We start from the raw sequence: 17,876 nt of genomic DNA on the forward strand, positions 1-17,876 counted from the left end.
CGCAATAATGTTTAAGCTTTTATTGCATGGGGTACAAAACAGCTTATGCATCAGCGATGGTGACCTCAACCTCTACACCAGGCTCAATGCTGATTGAGGTGATCTGCTTGACAATCTCAGAGGGACTGTGGAGGTCGATCAAACGCTTGTGGATCCGCATCTGGAAACGATCCCAGGTCTTGGAGCCTTCTCCACAGGGTGTCTTTCTGGTGGTGATGCGCAGCGTCTGAAAGGAAATGAGAAAACAAAATAACACCTGATACTACCCATCAAATGGTGAGGTGAAGTGTCAATCAGTACTTTGACCAAGTTAACACAACGGCATAACTTGAACACCATTCCCTGGAGCCTAATGCCACCTGGTAGAAAACAAACTACCATTTCCCCCCAGCTTACTTAGTCTTAGTGATCGTTTTATTTAAATAAAAAAATGTAATGTCGTCCCCTATTCAATCAGAGCCACCACTGGGGAGTGGGCAGAAAGCGAAGGGTCGTTGATTTGGCATCACCTCAATAGAGACCCAGGGTAGACCACAGATGGGAGTCCCAGGCTGTCAAGGATGCGGGAAGGACAGTTGTATATATCTGGTGTACATACCTTGGTGGGCATACGGACTGGACCCTTCACCTTGAGGTTCTTCTCCTTAGCTCCACGGATAAGGTCTGCACACACTAAGAACATGAAGTAAAAGGGCTGCATGTGAAATAAAGGTGGCGACATGCACTTCAACATGCCATCAATGGGTGCACATAGCTCAGAATAGCGTATTATAAATCAGAATGTATCATAGCATCAGCTATGTCATATCAATAATTTATCCTCATAGCCAAAGATGTTGATAAAGTTAAGTATTTAAAGTGACGGTACCCTTCTCCAGAGACTTGACGTTGCGGCTGGTGAGGGTGATACGGATGCGATGGATGGCAACCTCAGCCTCAACAGGGGCTTTACCGGTGTCCTTGAACGCCTACAGGTGCAAGGAAAGAATCACGCATGTAAAAATATATATATATTTTTTTACAAACGAGGGCAACTAAGTTGTGTGCTTCAAATGTGTAGTCATGGCTCAGAATAGCGTATTATGAATCAGAATGTGTCATAGCTTAAGCTATGTCATAGCAAGATTTTATCCTCATAGCCATTGGTGTTTAAGTAACGCATGTATTGTAGCCTGTTCTGACGGTTCTAAATCCAAGCTCCAGAAATGAAGCGCGCGATGAAAGAGAATTTCAGCAACCGTGATAGACCCTGCTGTTTCAATGGCTAATTTAAAATGCAACGACGAACACCATAGTATTAGTTAGTTATTGATTCTAACGTTCACTGAAATATGAACTTACAGCTACATTATCGTGGTTTGGTGTCAAGATGTAGTAAACATCTACGTTAGCCAAGCATTCGTGTCATGCTGTTTGGCATATGGGGAAGCAATATAATGAAAGGGAGGAAAATGTCCCGTTGGCTAATAAGCTAACGTCAGTCCGTTAGTTAGCCAACAAGGTAAAGCCAAAAATCAGGAATTGGGTCAGACTTTAGTTACTCAAATCATTTAGAAACGACCCAACTATACCTCGTCACATTAAGACAACTCAGAACAAGTTCAACGTTATCTGATTCGACCCATTAAATTGGCAGAAAGCCATCCAAAATGAATAGCTACCTACCCAGCCATCTTCACTGGCTAGTTAGCTAGCAACTACACGTGCAACTGCCCGGATTCAGAGCGACCAACGTTAACATACTGACCATCTATTTACAGTCTCCGCATTGCGAGCTAGCTATATGAAGATGTTTGCGTATAGTTGAAGATAAAAAATGTTACCATGTTCTTTATATTCCTGACCGACTTATTCGTAAGTTCCAAGCGAACAGCGGTGAGTCAGGAACGTCAGTTCTTCGCGAAAGGGATTGCGAGAGGCCTGCTTCCGTATATATACACACTACGTCCGGGCACCACGTGACCTTTGTGCCAATAGAATAGCCTGAACACCAAGGAGGCGTATCTGAACCAAATCACCCCTAAAGGACCCGTTCGAATATTTCGAAAGGGCACCCGTCCTCCTCGGCTCCCTTGAAGACTTGAATATACCAGATACTTTATTATCCGAGTTTTCTACGAAGTAATGTCATGTCTGTTTCTATGTAATGAAATAATTGACTTTGTGTTATCCCTGTAAAGTTGTGTACTGTGTATTTTTGTTTGTTTCAAATAAAATCAATCCGTTTTTCCAAGGGACCTAGCTTTCTACCTTCCACCTGAAGAAGCCTGTAGTTCCTCTGTTGTGTAGAGTATGGTGCTGTGGCCAACATGGGTAAACTCTTCTGCCTTGTCTGATATGTGATTATTGCCTGTGTTGCTGTCTGCTATGTAGGGCTGTTGTTGCTTTTTATGTGCTGATGTTTTAACCACCTTCAACTAGCAATTTCATAGCCTAAAATTAGGTAAATGTGCAGCAATGTTGATATTTTTTCCCTTGTGAAAATACAAATGGTTCCATTTTCTTCTGAGACATGACACACCCATTGTATACATTTTGTTGAAGGTTAGGCCATAGATCAGTCAGCTTAAGTTGGTTTCTAAGTGTCAGCCTAAACACACAATTACCAAAAAAATGATTTCAACATGAGCAAAACAGGTTAATTAAGCTGTTTCTGTTGATGCTGTAGAAGTCATCCCACTCTAATGCTATTACAATACTAGAAACACCATTCCAGTACGAATCAAGGACGTTTAATGAAATCTCAAATATCTAAACTTTACATACATTTCAAGTGTGTTACATGCAGACTGCTGCTGACATTAACATTTATTTGACATTGAAACATTAAATCCTTTATAAATCAAGTAAACAAGTAAAACAATCTAGTCCACAGAGCAAAACCAACTTCAGTATCAGAAATGTAAATCGTTCAAGAGGTTCTGCGTTTAAAACATGAGTAGATTAGGTAGCATGTGTTATAAATACACTTAAGCAGAATTGGCAGAATAATGGCAGAATCAAACTAATCTGTGGTGTCCCATTGGGGCTTGCCTTTCACAATTCACTTAAATTCAGTAAGACAACATGGGAGTCTATAACTGGCTGTGCGTAAAAGCTGTGCGTAAATGTAAAAATGTGTAAAAATGTATGGACACAACTGACGGATCATACCATGAATATGCTGGCTTGAAAATTACAAATAAAAAAGTTAATGTTCGGACCGAATCTTGTCCAGATCTGTGATGACATCTTGAGCGCTTGGTCTCCAGCTTGGCTCACCGCTCCAGCACTTGGACACAATGGATCGGCAAAGGTCCCCATGGTGTGACTTGAAGGACTCATCAGTGACCGAGGGGCGTAAATCGTATGCAACTACTGCATATAAAACATATTGCCTGTCGCCTGTATAGGGCTGCTCTCTGGTGATCATTTGCCAAATAGTGATGCCAAGGGAGTAGATGTCGGATTTTGCAGACACGTCTCCCCCCTTCAACAGCTCAGGCGCTCGGTGGGTGTAAGTGCCCCCACCAAGACTCATTTGGGGGCTGGGCCGATCCCCCCCGAGCTCCAATTTCAGTGAACAGCCAAAGTCAACAATCTTACACACATCCTCCCTCGAAACCAATACATTGGCAGGTTTGATATCCAAATGAACAATACCATGAGAATGCAAGAATTGAAGACCATGCGCAATGTTTTTGGAAAACGTAATCCACCTGTCCACTTCGAGCGTCTCTGCGCAACCGTAGATGACCTGGTGGAGAGTTCGTTCACCTGCGTATTCCATCACTATTGTGCCAATGTTGTCCCCGTTTTCTAAATTCTCCGGTATACACGTGGTAGCTGCTATAATTCGCACAATGTTCTTATGGCGTAAGTGAGCTGCATTTAGCTCAGCCCAAAAACTTTGCCTGGAGGCGAGTTTATTCTTGACGCATTTCTTCACTTTTTTGACAGCGACAGTCTCCCCAAAGTACACACTTCTGTAAACGGACCCAAACCCCCCAGATCCGATAGGCTGCATGGATTGCAGTTCCTTCCAATCAATGGTGGATGACCATAGCCTGGTTGCGACCTTCCCATGGAACCGTTGAGTTGGAATTCGTAGGGTGGAATCGTTGGAATACTTTGCCAGTGGACTGCTGCAAGCTCCAAAATCTAGAGATGGATAAAGGTCTTTAGGCAACAAGCGTGTCAGGGGAATTGGGGATGGCATGTTCGAACCACCTAGTGCGCTTGCTGTAAAACGAGAGATTGCGCGTGTTGCCTGTCTATTCACACAGCTGTCATTAGATCAGTTGATTGCTGGACCAAGAGGTAGCCCTAATGAGGATTTGCCTCTGATTTAAAGTCACAGTCACGTTTTTTGTGGGAGAGACTTCAATCATGTTTGAAAAGGTCAATCTTGCTCTCATTAAATGTCATTCATTGAGCACTGTATATGATAGAAATCAAGTGCTGCACGTAAAAATGTCATTGGATGGATTGGATTTTTGTCAGTAACCTTCTTTGTTGATCTGCACATCTAACAAAACCAGTGGCAAAAAGCACAAATTGGTTCAATATGCATAGGCTTATCTTCCAGTAAAATGTATTAATTATATTTGATTTTTGTCTTGAAGACCTTGAATATGACCAAGAAAGTCAATTAAAATATGATAAAATAAGAGGAAATCATTTAAACTCCAGGACAATTCTCATGCACTTGTTTCACTATATAAAACAACATTTCAGCACTCATTTCACACACATACTGACACACACTTAAAAAAATGCACCAACAATTGTGGACTTTTTGCATGAATCCTTCTTTTATGTTTATTGAGCTTTCATTACACTGTGTAATAACAGTGGAGTTGAAGACTGCAGCTCTTCTCTCTCATAGCAGCAAGGTAGTATGAAAACAAATCAGGTTACTCAGCCAGATAATAAATAATCTGTCTCTTTGGATGATGTCAATGTTAGAAAATTTATAAAAAGCTGCAGCGTTAATTTCTATTTTACACAACTTATACACAAATATATGAATTATTTTGCCTATATTTATACAAGTACAACAGTAGTTTGTAAAATAGATTTTAAGTAAAATATACATGATTAGCAACATGAGTCCATTCTCACAGGATGGCATTGCAATGAACAACAAAACCAACATGGCTGGAATGCAGTTTGCCTCTGAACAAATCCCTCGCTATAAGTACTACTAGTCCTTTAAAAAAATTGTCCCCTATCGTGGAGTCATTATCTTCTTCATCATCATCTTCACCAAGGTAATCTCAGCCTGATTTTATACTGAGGCAACAAGTGAACACTCTCCCAAGCCCTTTCATGTCAATCGCCAGGATGACAAAGGTTCCCCCATCACACCGCCATACAAAGTGAAGGAGAGAAGCATGTGACATTACAGGCAAGTCCATACAAGGCCACAAATAGTCACAGTACAAAAAATATATGTATATGAAAACAACCAGGCACACACATGCCGACCATACAACTCAATTTTATATTTTTGTAAAAACAAAACAAAGAACTAGAAAAGAGGTCTGTAGCACCTTAAGGAGCTTTAGAAGTATCCATTAGCAGCTTGATCCAATACCAAAATATTGCAATATTGCAGTGTTTCTTACATACACATTCAACATGGTTCACTGGCACCACTGAAGCTTATAATGAAGGTTGACATGAATTGCTAAAGGTCTGTGTCTCTCACTGAAGAAACCCCTCCAACCAGATACGGAGTCATCCATCAGGGAACAATAAAAGTCTCAAATATTGGGGATAAAAAGTATATGAAAATATCAGTGTCCCCAAGCACTTGAGCCTTATAAGTTACTCCAATACATTTAGTCAATCCTGTCAATTAAAAAATAATGCTTAAGGCAACCAAGTGTGTTTATTAAGTGTAAATACTGGGATAGCTACATACACTAGCTTTCTGAATACTTTATCAAGGGTTAAAAGTCAAACAAATTGCCAGCATAGATATAGATGGTAAGAAATGTGGCATATTTGAAATGGCAGCAATGATGTGAAAATAGAGTCTTTACTATCCGACAGATAGATCCCTCAATGAGACACACAGAACATTTGTGCAAGTAAAGCAAATGACACTTAATGATAGTAAAACACTGTAAAAATTGTACCTGTAAAAAATAAAACATTTAATATTGTATTTACACGTTAACTTTTTCTAAAGAGCTAAATATGACATCTATACTTTGTAATAAAGGTATTTTAAACAAGAAAAAAAAAGTACTGGAGGAAACAAAGGCATAACATTTTCCAAAAGTGCTACGATTATAGAAGAATCTGCCCTATATAGAGGCTTACCAAACATTTTATGTAAAACCACAAACCTTCAAGATACATTGATAGCACTCAACCCCATAACACTTGAAAACTTTACACAGGCATTCAGCTTCCCCTTTCAATGACATCCCGTGGCCCTAACTAAAGTGATATTCTTTTCATTTGAGAAATGTTTAAGGAACATGGAGGATTCAAATAAGTTTTTTGCCTTATTGGTTATTTTTAACAGAGTAAAACAATGTGAGGTTGCACATTTTTTTGCGCCAAGGGAAAACACTGCAGTCTAAATGCATGCGCTAAGTAAACACTGTATACCAATTGTTTATTCACACAATTTGAAAGGTTGTGATATACAGTCCAAACTGAGCATAGTCTTTTTTTGAAACATACAAGTTGGAGATAAAGCTGAAGTGGCAACCTAAAGTGGACCTTACTGTAAATGAACAGCCCAGCTACTGTACTTTTTCAGTCATTATAATCAAGCAAATTAATATCCACTCCCATAGGTTACATGAACTTACAGAGTTGGTCTACGTGAGCATTAAAGATTTAGTAGAAATATATCAAAATAGTTCCCCCACTAATGTTTTTAATATAATATATAATTATTTCAATGGGATCTATTTATAAAACTGATTATGGTTTACATTAGAGAATTAAATAGTAAAAACTTGATTAATTCAAATGGATATGCAGTACATTGCTGCTATTGGTCAGAACGCTATAGGCACATTTGCACACTTGCATGTAATCGGCCCTGCTGTACTAAAATGAACGTGGTTGAAAGGTGTCTGAGGTCCTCATCTCCCTTTGAGTGAGGCAAAGACACCTATAAATGGCACGTCTCGAACGAGGGTAAAAAAGAATACTGTATTAGATATCCATTAAGGCCAAAGGTTGACTTTTACCTGAAGCCAAACCTCTATCATCATAGCGTTACATCCCAGGGGTATCAATGTCATTCCTTCGATGATGGGATTGACTTGATCTGGCTACTAAGATCTAAGTTGTAACTGAAAACATCTTCCATACACTATCACTGAACAAAGCAGAAACATAGGCGTTTAGATTTACAGATGCACATGCACACATACATCCACAAGCACATAGTGCCAAGTACACAAGTTCCTAAAGACTGACATTATTCTGGCAGTGACCTAAGCTGTTTCATCTTACATACAGTACCAGTCAAAAGTTGACACACCTACTCATTCAAGGGTTTTTCTTAATTTCTACTATTTTTTACATTGTAGAATAATAGTGAAGACATCAAAACTATGAAATAACACATATGGAAAAATGTAGTAACCAAAAAATTGTTAAACAAATCAACATATATTTTATATTCTTCAGTAGCCACCCTTTGCCTTGATGACAGCTTTGCACACTCTTGGCATTCTCTCAACCAGCTCCATGAGGTAGTCACCTGGAATGCATTTCCATTAACAGGTGGGCCTTGTTAAAAGTTAATTTGTAGAGTTCCTTCCCTTTTAATGTATTTGAGCCAATTAGTTGTGTTGTGACAAGGTAGGGGTGGTGTACAGAAGATAGCCCTATTTGGTAAAAGACCAAGTCCATATTATTGCAAGAAAAGTTCAAATAAGCAAAGAGAAACGACAGTGCATCATTACTTTAAGGCATGAAGGTCAGTCAATCCGGAAAATTTCAAGAACTTTGAACATTTCTTCAAGTGCAGTCACAAAAACCATCAAACATTATGATGAAACTGGCTCTCATGAGGCCTGCCACAGGAAAGAAAGACCCAGAGTTACCACTAATGCAGAGGATAAGTTCATTTGAGTTACCCCCGTGTCTTTGTGAGACGCAGAGTAGGTGAACGGATGATCTCCACATGTGTAGTTCCCACCGTGAAGCATGGAAGAGGTGTGATGGTGCTTTGCTGGTGACACTGTCGGATATTTGTTTAGAATTCAAGGCACACTTAATGAGCCCGACTACTACAGCATTCTGCAGCGATACGCCATCCCATCTGGTTTGCACTTAGTGGGACAATCATTTGCTTTTCAACAGGACAATGACCAAACACATCTCCAGGCTGTGTAAGGGCTATTTGACCAAGAAGGAGAGCGATGGAGTGCTGCACCAGATGACCTGGACTCCACAATCACCCAACCGCAACCCAATTGAGATGGTTTGGAATGAGTTGGAACACAGACAACAAGTGATCAGCATATGGGGAAGTCCTTCAAGACTGTTGGAAAAGCATTCCAGGTGACTACCTCATGGAGCTGGTTGAGAGAATGCCAAGAGTGTGCAAAGCTGTCATCAAGGCAAAGGGTGGCTACTTTGAAGAAACTCAAATATAAAATATATTTTGATATGTTTAACACTTTTTTGCTTACTACATGATTCTATATGTATTATTTCATAGTTTTGATGTCTTCACCATTATTCTACAATGTAGAAAATTGTGAAAATAAAGAAAAACCCTTGAATGAGTAGGTGTGCCCAAACTTTTGACTTGTACTGTAGTTGTTCAGGAACTGTTTGACAGCAGCAGGGTCAGTGTCTCTCAGCACAGTGTTACAGCATCTCGCTCAGAGACAATTCTGGGAATGTCACTTCTTGACCAGACCAGACCGACCAGTCATCCATATTTCATCATTGCTGGGATTTTCCTCTAGTTTCTATATCATACAGCACTATACAACACATCGTACAAAATTGACAAGATCATTTAAAGACACTAAAAACCAAATCCTTCATGAACACTCTTCAACCGTGGCGGCCAAGTATGAACTCCAGCCAAGTTCATATCACGCAGAGGTGTAGAATACAGTACTTTATCTAAACCTTACATACAATGTCAAAACAACTGTTTAAATTGGCGCTAAGGGGCTACTTCTGGGACTGGTAAGCTAAAGTAGCTGTGTTTCTGTCTCAGCATTTGTAGAGAAGCATTTTCTGTACTGAGCTGATATGCTGGTTGCCATTGGTCAGTATACTTATATTTGAGAGGGTTCCTTCTTTGTGAATAGTATAACAAGAGGAATCTGGCTGTAATATTGTATTGACCTGTTAATAAAAAAAACACAAAATAAAATAAATAAAATAAAAACCAAAATATTGTAATTGTATTATGGGCCTTGAAGATAATCTTGGATTACTGGATACTGACTTGAAATGTAAAGTTGGGACATCCCTTTGCTCTGAGTGAAGGAACAATGTGTCACATATTACATTAAAAGTGCTTTTGCATTCACTACTCTGAATGTCTGCATGTGTGAGGCACAAATCTCCCATTCACACATTCAGACATGACTAATCCATCGCACCACCTAGATGAGTTGTAACAGGCAGTTCGGTTCTGACCGCTCTACACAGCCTCCCAGATTTTCTGCGTGAGGGTCCTCTCCTCTGCAATCACATACTAGCCCTAGGCTCACACAAACCTTAGCATACTCATACAAAGTGTCCAGATACCTGTTTAAAGATAACCATCTAGCTCTTCAAACTGCACAATGGACATATTTCTCTTTGCAACTGGTGGTTCTACTACACTGTTTCCTGCGGATTGAATATTGCTAACATTATCCTTGATTTGATGCATGGTTTGCCTGACGACTCAAACGGAATTATTCCGCTGCTCTATGTACGCTACATACTTCAGTCTGAGACTGCCATCGTTGAAGTTGTTTCTGGTGACAAAATGAGGGTTGTTGTACGAAACAAAATCATCAGCAATTGGATCATCTTTAACCAATCAGAGTATCAAAGCCAATGACCAATTTTCGAAACGCCGCTTTACTCATGTGTGTTCTGGCTCTGGCCCAACCCATCCGTTTCTGGGACAATCAGAACAGTTAGAATAAGTTTGCGTTCTAGAAACCGACAGGGAGGTGCTCAGGCCAATAGTGTTTGACTGGAGCTAGGTGTTTGGGTAGCCAGGCAATGATTGAGTTAAAGCTCCCCAAACTATTTCTAACCTCATATCCGGTACTAAAACCGGTAGAATGAGGAAAGACAAATTGACCATAGTTATGTGGCAGTGCTTTAATGTTGTTTCTACTGTCTGGTTCCATTTCGGTCCTTTAGCAATTTTGACCAAGGGGTATGAAGCAGCAAAGGGCTAGGGGCCGAAATGGAATCAGGCCTACGATTACATTCTTGCCATAACAATTGTATATTATCTTGTCCCTTTTATATGAAATCAAATGAAATGAGGACGAACAACTTAGTCTATCTATAGCTGAGTTATCCAATCGGCCTATAGGGGAACTACTAGGCAGCAGCAACATTTACAACCATCAGCGATACCATGACACTATTCTGCCTGGCAACTCAGTCGATATTTGGTTGACTTTGGTTTTGATGGGGAACAGGGATGATTCTCACACTACATTCCACAAGGGGCTTTTCAGTACCTTATGTCTAAAAACATATGATTGCATTGGCTATAAATCTTAAAACAAAACAAAGAGATAAAGACATTTTTTTAAATGGTTAGCGGTGAGGACATTCAACATCACACAAAAGTACAAAGTTCTATATGAAAATATGTTTAAATCGACATACTAGGTTCAATCTACTCCAAGGCAAAGGGGGTTAAGAATATAGATTGGTAGAAATACAACACTGCAATCACATTCCTAAATAAATTCCTCTATGTAAAACTCCAAAACTCTAGTTATGTTTAATTGTTGTTTGAACTAAAATGGACTGTGTTGGTCATGAACATTATAGTGGTGAATTTGCAAGGGCGGTGAAGATATAGTATTGTTGACACGAACCACATGAAATGTCAACCATTATCCCATGGCTTGAGCTATGTGGTTGAGCCAAACGACTTGTGTATGTGGTATATGTCAGTGCTGATACACACCCATACATCTAATATACTGTATCTGTATGTGTAGAATCCCATAACTGTTGAACAGAAGTGCTATTACGTCGTAGTTTTGTGCAGACATATTCAAAAATGTGTTACTGGCATGAAAATATTTTTTTTTTATCAGCCTGTGTGTGTTTACTGTACGTGTGTAAGTGTGTGTGCATGCGTGTGTGTTGTGTCACTGGAAGGCCTGGTGAAAGCGGGGCAGTGTGGTGGTTGTGCTCAGGTTAGAGGTGTAGGAGGAGGAGAGGCTGTGGAGGGGGCTTACATCCTCCCCGCTCCCTGTCACCTCATGAGAATCCAGGGGCTGGGGCGGAAGCTGGACGAGAGACAGTACCTCCTCTGGCGGGAAGGAGACCCCGCCTAGACCCCCACCGGCTGTCACCTGGTGCCCATAAGGAGGGCTGTTCAAGGGCAGGAAGTTGAAGAGCTGTGAGAAATCGAGCAATGAGGAGGAAGCCAGCGACTCGCCCGCCGCCCCCGAGATTTTGGACAGAGATGCCTCGTCAGACGAGGTCTCATCCAACGAGCCCACCTGGGAGTCTAACTCCAGTTTGGAGGCGGAGGATAGCTGAGCCCCCTCGGCCGAGGAGGACGGCATGCCGCTCTGCAGTTCCATCAGATATGTCTCCAGTTCTCCCTTTAGATGTTGCTCCCTCTCCAGAGTGGAGACGGAGTATGAGGTAAGATTAGAGCCCAGCTGGTACTTTAGGGGGAAGGGGTGTGGGGGGTTGGGCTCTGTGTCCAGGGGGGGCATGGTGGGGCAGTGGTGCTGTGGCAGCAGAGGGCCACCGTACAGGTTGAGCTGGAGCTGCCTGTGCGGCGTCGACATGGTGGCCAGATCGCCCTTGACGCCTCCGGCTAGCCCGCAGGAAAAGGGTGAGTCCAGCGAATCGGCCGGCTCCGTCTTGACCCTCAGCAGCTCACGGGCGTGGCTCTTCTTCATGTGGCGCGTCAGGTGGTCCTTCCTGCCAAAGCGCTGGGCGCAGTACTGGCACAGGAAGTCCTTGCGGCCTGTGTGCACCACCATGTGGCGGCGCACGTCCTTGCGTGTGTAGAAGCGGCGCTCGCAGTGCTCGCACCGATGCTTCTTCTCTTTGGTGCCGCCCGAGGACTTGCCGGCGTGGGTCTTAAGGTGCTCCAGGAGAAGGCCGGTGCTGGCGAACGGCTGAAGGCACACCTGGCAGGTGAGGTCTCCACTGTTGGCCGCATGAAGGGCCAGGTGACGCTTGAAGCCCAGCTTGGTGTTGTAGCTCTTGCCGCACTCCTGGCAGGCGAAGGCCTCCTTGTTGGGGTCGTGAGTGTGCAGGTGGTTCTTCAAGTGATCCTTGCGGTGGAACATTTTCTCACAGTACGTACACTTGTGGGTTTTCTCTGACGAGTGTGTCGCCATATGCCTTTGAACACAGATGACAATCCAGCAACATTTTATATTACAGCAATAACTCTTAGTACTTATGTAGGAATGCTAGTCAGGACACATATGTGTGATTTTAAAACTTAAATAATACATGAATGTATACAATGACAGACTCCTAAAGATAACAACTACATATTACAGTAAGTGTTGTACATATGAATACAGTATGGCCTACTAGAAGATAACAGGAGCTTGTTCTGTTACCGTTGCAGCTTGTATTTGGAGACAAAGGCCTTGGTGCAGTCCTGATGGGAGCACCGGTACGGTCTCTCTCCTGTGTGTGAGTAGGAGTGCACCTTTAGCTTCTCCACGCTGTTGAAAGCCTTCTCGCACAGCTGACAGGGGAAGTTCTTCCTGGGCTTGCCCGCCTCCGCTCTCTTGCGCCTCCCTGTGGCCGCCGCGAGCCTGGCTTTATCCGTAACGTGGTCTAAGTGCCCCTGGGTTCCCGTGGCCATGGCACCCTAGGGCAGCGCGGCTGGTTGGACAAGGACGCGGTGCCCACCTACTGTCAACGACGCTTGTTCTCTCTCCAGTTTTATGTGCTCAACACCGCCAGGACTCAGGCACCTGAAGATGTGTGCGAGGGAGAGGGGGAGGGAAAAAGGTTCATGTTCTCATTCAAAAGCGTAAGAAGAGTTCTACTGCAATTCCATATCATTCTACAAGTAGGGGAATACATTTATAAGTTGTATTATAGACCAGTATTGTACGGGCCATTCATAGGTTACATTTATGAGATTGAAAATCCAGATCAAATCCAGTCATAGAAAAAAAGTAATAAGGCCATTGTGTTTAAATATGGCATTCAATCTTTCTTGATCCTATATTTCTCCACTATCGGGACCTGATTCAAAAGACCTCCAGTGTAACATTCCCGCAACAACAGGAGCGCAGCGTCTGCCAAACCCGCATGGCTAATTACCCATGTCCTCTCAAGCTGGATCATCCCGGAGCAGCTAGTCTCGACTCTCGATGCAAGCCGGGAAGGGAAGTGTGCAGGAAACAGGGTGTAAAGGAAGTACACAGGAGCTCCCATTAAAGAATATGGGGAGAGCCTACATGTTTTGTAATGTACACAATTATCGGAGGGGGTTATTAATGCCAAGCTCAGGCGTGTTAAGGCAGGCATCCATAGCTCGATAGTTATGTCTTTAGATAGAGCTAATGCTTTGTTCCTTTTTTTCTTGCTCTACGCTATTACAATACATAGGTCGTGTTGTGTGAAGGGGATTTTTCTGAAGCTATATGTATGGTAAAGGCCTTGTAAGGTCACCGCTCTGGAGCTTTGCTTAAAAACTCTTGAGGCGGCACATTAAACCATCTTCGTTTGGACAACAGTCTGAGCAGCCTTACACAATGAATGATAAGGTGAGCAAATCATACTGAAAAGTGATATGGTTGCGATACACGTAGTCACAAAAACATGTATCATAATGCTATTTTTACAAAATTGAGATTTTCTGGCCGTTAACCTTATTCTTTCAAATGTTACGAAAAAAAGAAAAGGAACAACTTTCTGATCTACTGATTATCAAAACCATTTCTGGTGATCTGTATTCACAATGCACATTTCTATAAACTGACAAATTAAAGCAGTTACAAATCAGGTATTTAGAATTTCAACAGGGTTTACACATTGATGTCTGGATTGATTTAGAACTGCAAATCATCTCAACATGACCATGCTTCTCATTAAGACAAAACATCGTTCTTAATGCAACATTAAAACAAACGTTTTGTCTCTTTCTCAACCGTCTCACTAACTGTCTAACAACATTACTTTATAGACATATATTCGATCATTTATGTTAGATATGGGCAATTCCACTGTAGCAGAGTGACACTTTAAAATGTGTATCAAACAAAACCCAATGATTGCAAAGTTAAATGAACCATACATCTCTATGCACAAGGACTTATTTGAACAATTTCCACATTTACTTGAGGAACAGTGCAGATGCAACGTTTGGTAACAGAATGACTGTATCTCTGACACTATTCTCTGGATATTCATACACAGAAAAAACATCTGAAAATACATCATCCAATTGTATTTGATACACCTTACATTGGTGAGCATTTCAGCTATAGCCCCATTGGAGTACTCCAAATTCAAACATGAGCCAATGATTAAACTGTAAAATATGACATTTTACATAAAACCTAGACAATACCAGAGGCCATCTGCCTTGAAAAAGACACTCATTCCAAAAGAGCCTGGATTATTAGAATAGGTCAATTAAAATGTGCATTTTTTTGTTGTCTTCAGATGTGAACAGATGAAAAAGACATCAATAATGTAAAGATATAAAGTATATCAAATGCTCTATGAATATTACAACTTTAAAGCCAATTTAATCCTTTATTTCCAAAATGCTATATCCACCAATTTGTCATATTTTTGTTTTTTCATCAGAAATGATTGCTTATGGGTACCTCCATGTGTGTGTAAAATATTACTGATCTCAGATTTTGTATAATAGATTTGAGATGTTTATGAAGATGTTTTATGTTTTGGGCAAAACGCTATATATCCATTGTTGACCTGGAATGGGATGTTCATATCCTGTATATTCGACTGTGATGTGTGGTTGTCTCACCTAATTATCTTAAGATGAATGCACTTACTGTAAGTCGCTCTGCATAAAAGCATCTGCTAAATGACTAAAATGTCAAATGTAAATGTTTTACATAGAGATATCATATTACTGTAATGAATTATCATATATTTTTTTATATTGATATCACAAAAGTATCATTTGTTCAGTTCGTTACTAAAAAAATAGTTATTTGTTACATCTGACTGAAAAACCTTGCAGTAGGCTACTACCTATTTCTCTGAGAGTGAGGCGGATATTTGGCATTTTGCAAACAAACATGACTATTTGTCTCTCTGAAATGAAACCATCAAGTGATAGATTTGAGAAGAAAAAAACCACGTCCGTCATTGAACAACCCTATGCCATGATTAGATAATGAAAAAACACACCAATCTCTTCGATTTAGTTAAACAATAAAAGCCACTTTAACCAACATTTCTGAAAATTGCTATGTAGCATTTTAGAATGAAACTCTTCTTCAATTGTTGATTCCATTCGACCTTATACCAATAATAAAATGTAACCTAATTTGTTTAAATGTAACTGTACAGTTTTATAAGATCTAATCAAAAACTAGTATTATCCCCAAATCTAAGACATAAAAAAGTTGCAAGTGTTTCAATGCAACAAACAAGTTTTTTTAATGCAACAGATTCATCTTATTTAGATACATTTGACATTAAAAATGTTATAGAAACAAAGTTACTTTTTTCCCTCAACATCTTCTGGTGCAAATGCTTCTAGAATAAAAACGTTATTAAAATATATAAAACAAACAAAAGTTGTATCTGTAATACAATATCATGCACCCCGAAATGAATGCATATAGTCAAGTTATTACATTATGAATAGCCAAATATATGGACCACAGTTAGCCTAACTCAGATTATAAGAATGCAGTGATTTGCACACACTTCAGTGACATTACGTAACAATATATATTTAGCATTTCATTTAAAGTTTTTTATTTATTTTTAACGGCTACATCTGACATGTTTACAGTCATGTAAATGCCAATCGAACCCGGTCATAAAATTATAAAACGAGGAGAAGGCAGGGGAAAGACTTTCTCTTTAAGATGCAAAACTTGTCACCATGTGAAAACCAATTTAGCAGGGCAAAGCACACGCTTCAAAATGTTTTGCATCTTGCTATTCACCATATAAGCCAAATAGTTATGACATAGGAGACAACATCGACATATTGGCTGAACATGCACAATAGGAAATCCATAGCGCAATTGTGACATTCAAGAGAAACCTCCCCAAAACGGCCAATAGCCTACATGACTGTAAAACCTAAGCCAAACAGCAGTGTGAACCCATCTCGAGTTCACTTGTAGAGGTTCTGCCATGTTGCTATAGGCTCCTCGTGCGTCCTATAGCCATGAGCAGCACCAGTCAGATAGCAGGGGCTCAATGCTATGGCTAACAATAACCTGGGAATAGCTTTATACACGACACAAAAAAACAGATAGCCTACTATATCAGTGCATCATACATGCAATGCTACTGATCATCATGTCCAATCTGAATTTGATAATATAAGCAACCTGCAAATATAAACATTTTAATTAATCGCATCAAAGTCAATGGGACGTGATTTTGATGTAACATAGCAGCAGCTTGTAACATCATCCAATGCATGTTGTTAAACTTAGTATAACTCTCTGTACAAAATAGACGGACATGAACACATGCATAAGCAAATGTTTAGCATCGCCTAATTAGTTTGCCCGCAGTTCTCCCTCCATTTTGGTTGTTTATGGTATTGACAAGCAACTTCTTCTCTTCGATACTTGTCTATTTAAACTAACCCAAAGTTGCACTGTCATCTCTGATTTTAGTCAAATACGTGTTCTGTCTATACGGGCCTACATTCTTGATGAAAAAATGACATAATACAGAGATAATAAAATCACAATACACATATTAAATTGCGTATTTTCAAGTTTCGGCAAAATGCTTCTATCGATAAGGGCATGTTTACAGTGTTTTCTGGTGTAGCCTTCATGTGAGTAAAAATAAAAACAGTATGCGCACAGCATGCATTTCTAAATAATTTTGATATATTTAAGTGCGCGTGTGTTCCCGTCGGCTGTCCTCGCAGCACTGTTGTTATTATATTCAGGAAAAACGTAAACGAAACAAAATTGCTAAACTTTTCTTAACTTTTCTCAACTCAACTGTTTTCCATGGTTGTTGACATTCACTATTACGCAACGTGACATGCCTAGCGCTAATGACACAATTTATTTAAATTTTCTTAATATTTCTGTCTTCCTTTGGTTTCCTCTGAGGTCCCAAACTGGGTGCTGATTAACACAAACTTTTTTCCCTAGCTCACCCCTCTCTCATAATTTGAATAACCCCGATATTTTAATTCAAGAACTCCGTAACAATTTACTTAAATTACGCCAAACTCACCCCAGGAGCCTTAACATCCTTTCTACGGAGTTTTTCTTGACTTTCAACTATTTTCCGAATTTTTTATAATTTTTTTCTCATATTTTTTGCTAGACGCGGCGGGCCTGAAAATTGTTTGCTTTCCCCTCTTTCCAGCAGCCATTGTGTATGCGCTGCGATGCAACCAAACATACATTTTGGCCACGCCTACTCAATATCCCTCCCACCTCTTATTTTTGATTTGTGTAACGTCTTGTCACTTTTATATTTCAGTGTCATTGTTTGTCCCTTTTAATAAAGTTCAATTT

The 17,876-nt window shown here is 40.3% G+C and overlaps 3 protein-coding genes across 3 annotated transcripts; all 3 read right to left on the reverse strand.

The window, feature by feature from the left end:
* Positions 1–5: 5 nt before the first annotated feature.
* On the reverse strand, positions 6–1,984 carry rps20 (ribosomal protein S20). The gene is made up of 4 exons (XM_035758380.2): positions 1,824–1,984; positions 869–968; positions 599–672; positions 6–226 (listed from the first exon to the last, which is right to left on the reverse strand). Exons 1-4 carry the CDS (start codon positions 1,824–1,826, stop codon positions 44–46), a joined length of 360 nt encoding a protein of 119 aa, XP_035614273.1. The 5' UTR covers positions 1,827–1,984; the 3' UTR covers positions 6–43.
* A 732-nt stretch (positions 1,985–2,716) lies between these two features.
* On the reverse strand, positions 2,717–4,305 carry mos (v-mos Moloney murine sarcoma viral oncogene homolog). Its single transcript, XM_035769882.2, has one exon. It carries the CDS (start codon positions 4,196–4,198, stop codon positions 3,191–3,193), a length of 1,008 nt encoding a protein of 335 aa, XP_035625775.1. The 5' UTR covers positions 4,199–4,305; the 3' UTR covers positions 2,717–3,190.
* Positions 4,306–5,466: 1,161 nt separating this feature from the next.
* Positions 5,467–17,725, reverse strand: plag1 (pleiomorphic adenoma gene 1). Its single transcript, XM_035758388.2, has 3 exons — positions 17,590–17,725; positions 12,768–13,130; positions 5,467–12,540 (listed from the first exon to the last, which is right to left on the reverse strand). The coding sequence occupies exons 2-3, from the start codon at positions 13,016–13,018 to the stop codon at positions 11,322–11,324; spliced, it is 1,470 nt and encodes a 489-aa protein (XP_035614281.1). The 5' UTR covers positions 13,019–13,130; positions 17,590–17,725; the 3' UTR covers positions 5,467–11,321.
* Between the last annotated feature and the right edge of the window lie 151 nt (positions 17,726–17,876).

Source organism: Oncorhynchus keta, chromosome 4 (assembly GCF_023373465.1).
Source record: "Oncorhynchus keta strain PuntledgeMale-10-30-2019 chromosome 4, Oket_V2, whole genome shotgun sequence".
Taxonomy (NCBI): domain Eukaryota; kingdom Metazoa; phylum Chordata; class Actinopteri; order Salmoniformes; family Salmonidae; genus Oncorhynchus; species Oncorhynchus keta.

Bases quoted from the DNA above. Each gene is read 5' to 3' on its own strand.
- rps20 (XM_035758380.2), bottom strand. The intron at 673-868 runs GTACCGTCACTT...TCATGTTCTTAG, and splicing joins CGTCAAGTCTCTGGAGAAGG to TGTGTGCAGACCTTATCCGT. The intron at 227-598 runs GTATGTACACCA...ATTTCCTTTCAG, and splicing joins CAGTCCGTATGCCCACCAAG to ACGCTGCGCATCACCACCAG.
- mos (XM_035769882.2), bottom strand. From the start codon at position 4,198: ATGCCATCCCCAATTCCCCTGACACGCTTGTTGCCTAAAGACCTTTAT.
- plag1 (XM_035758388.2), bottom strand. From the start codon at position 13,018: ATGGCCACGGGAACCCAGGGGCACTTAGACCACGTTACGGATAAAGCC. The intron at 12,541-12,767 runs GTAACAGAACAA...CTGTGTTCAAAG, and splicing joins TCCAAATACAAGCTGCAACG to GCATATGGCGACACACTCGT.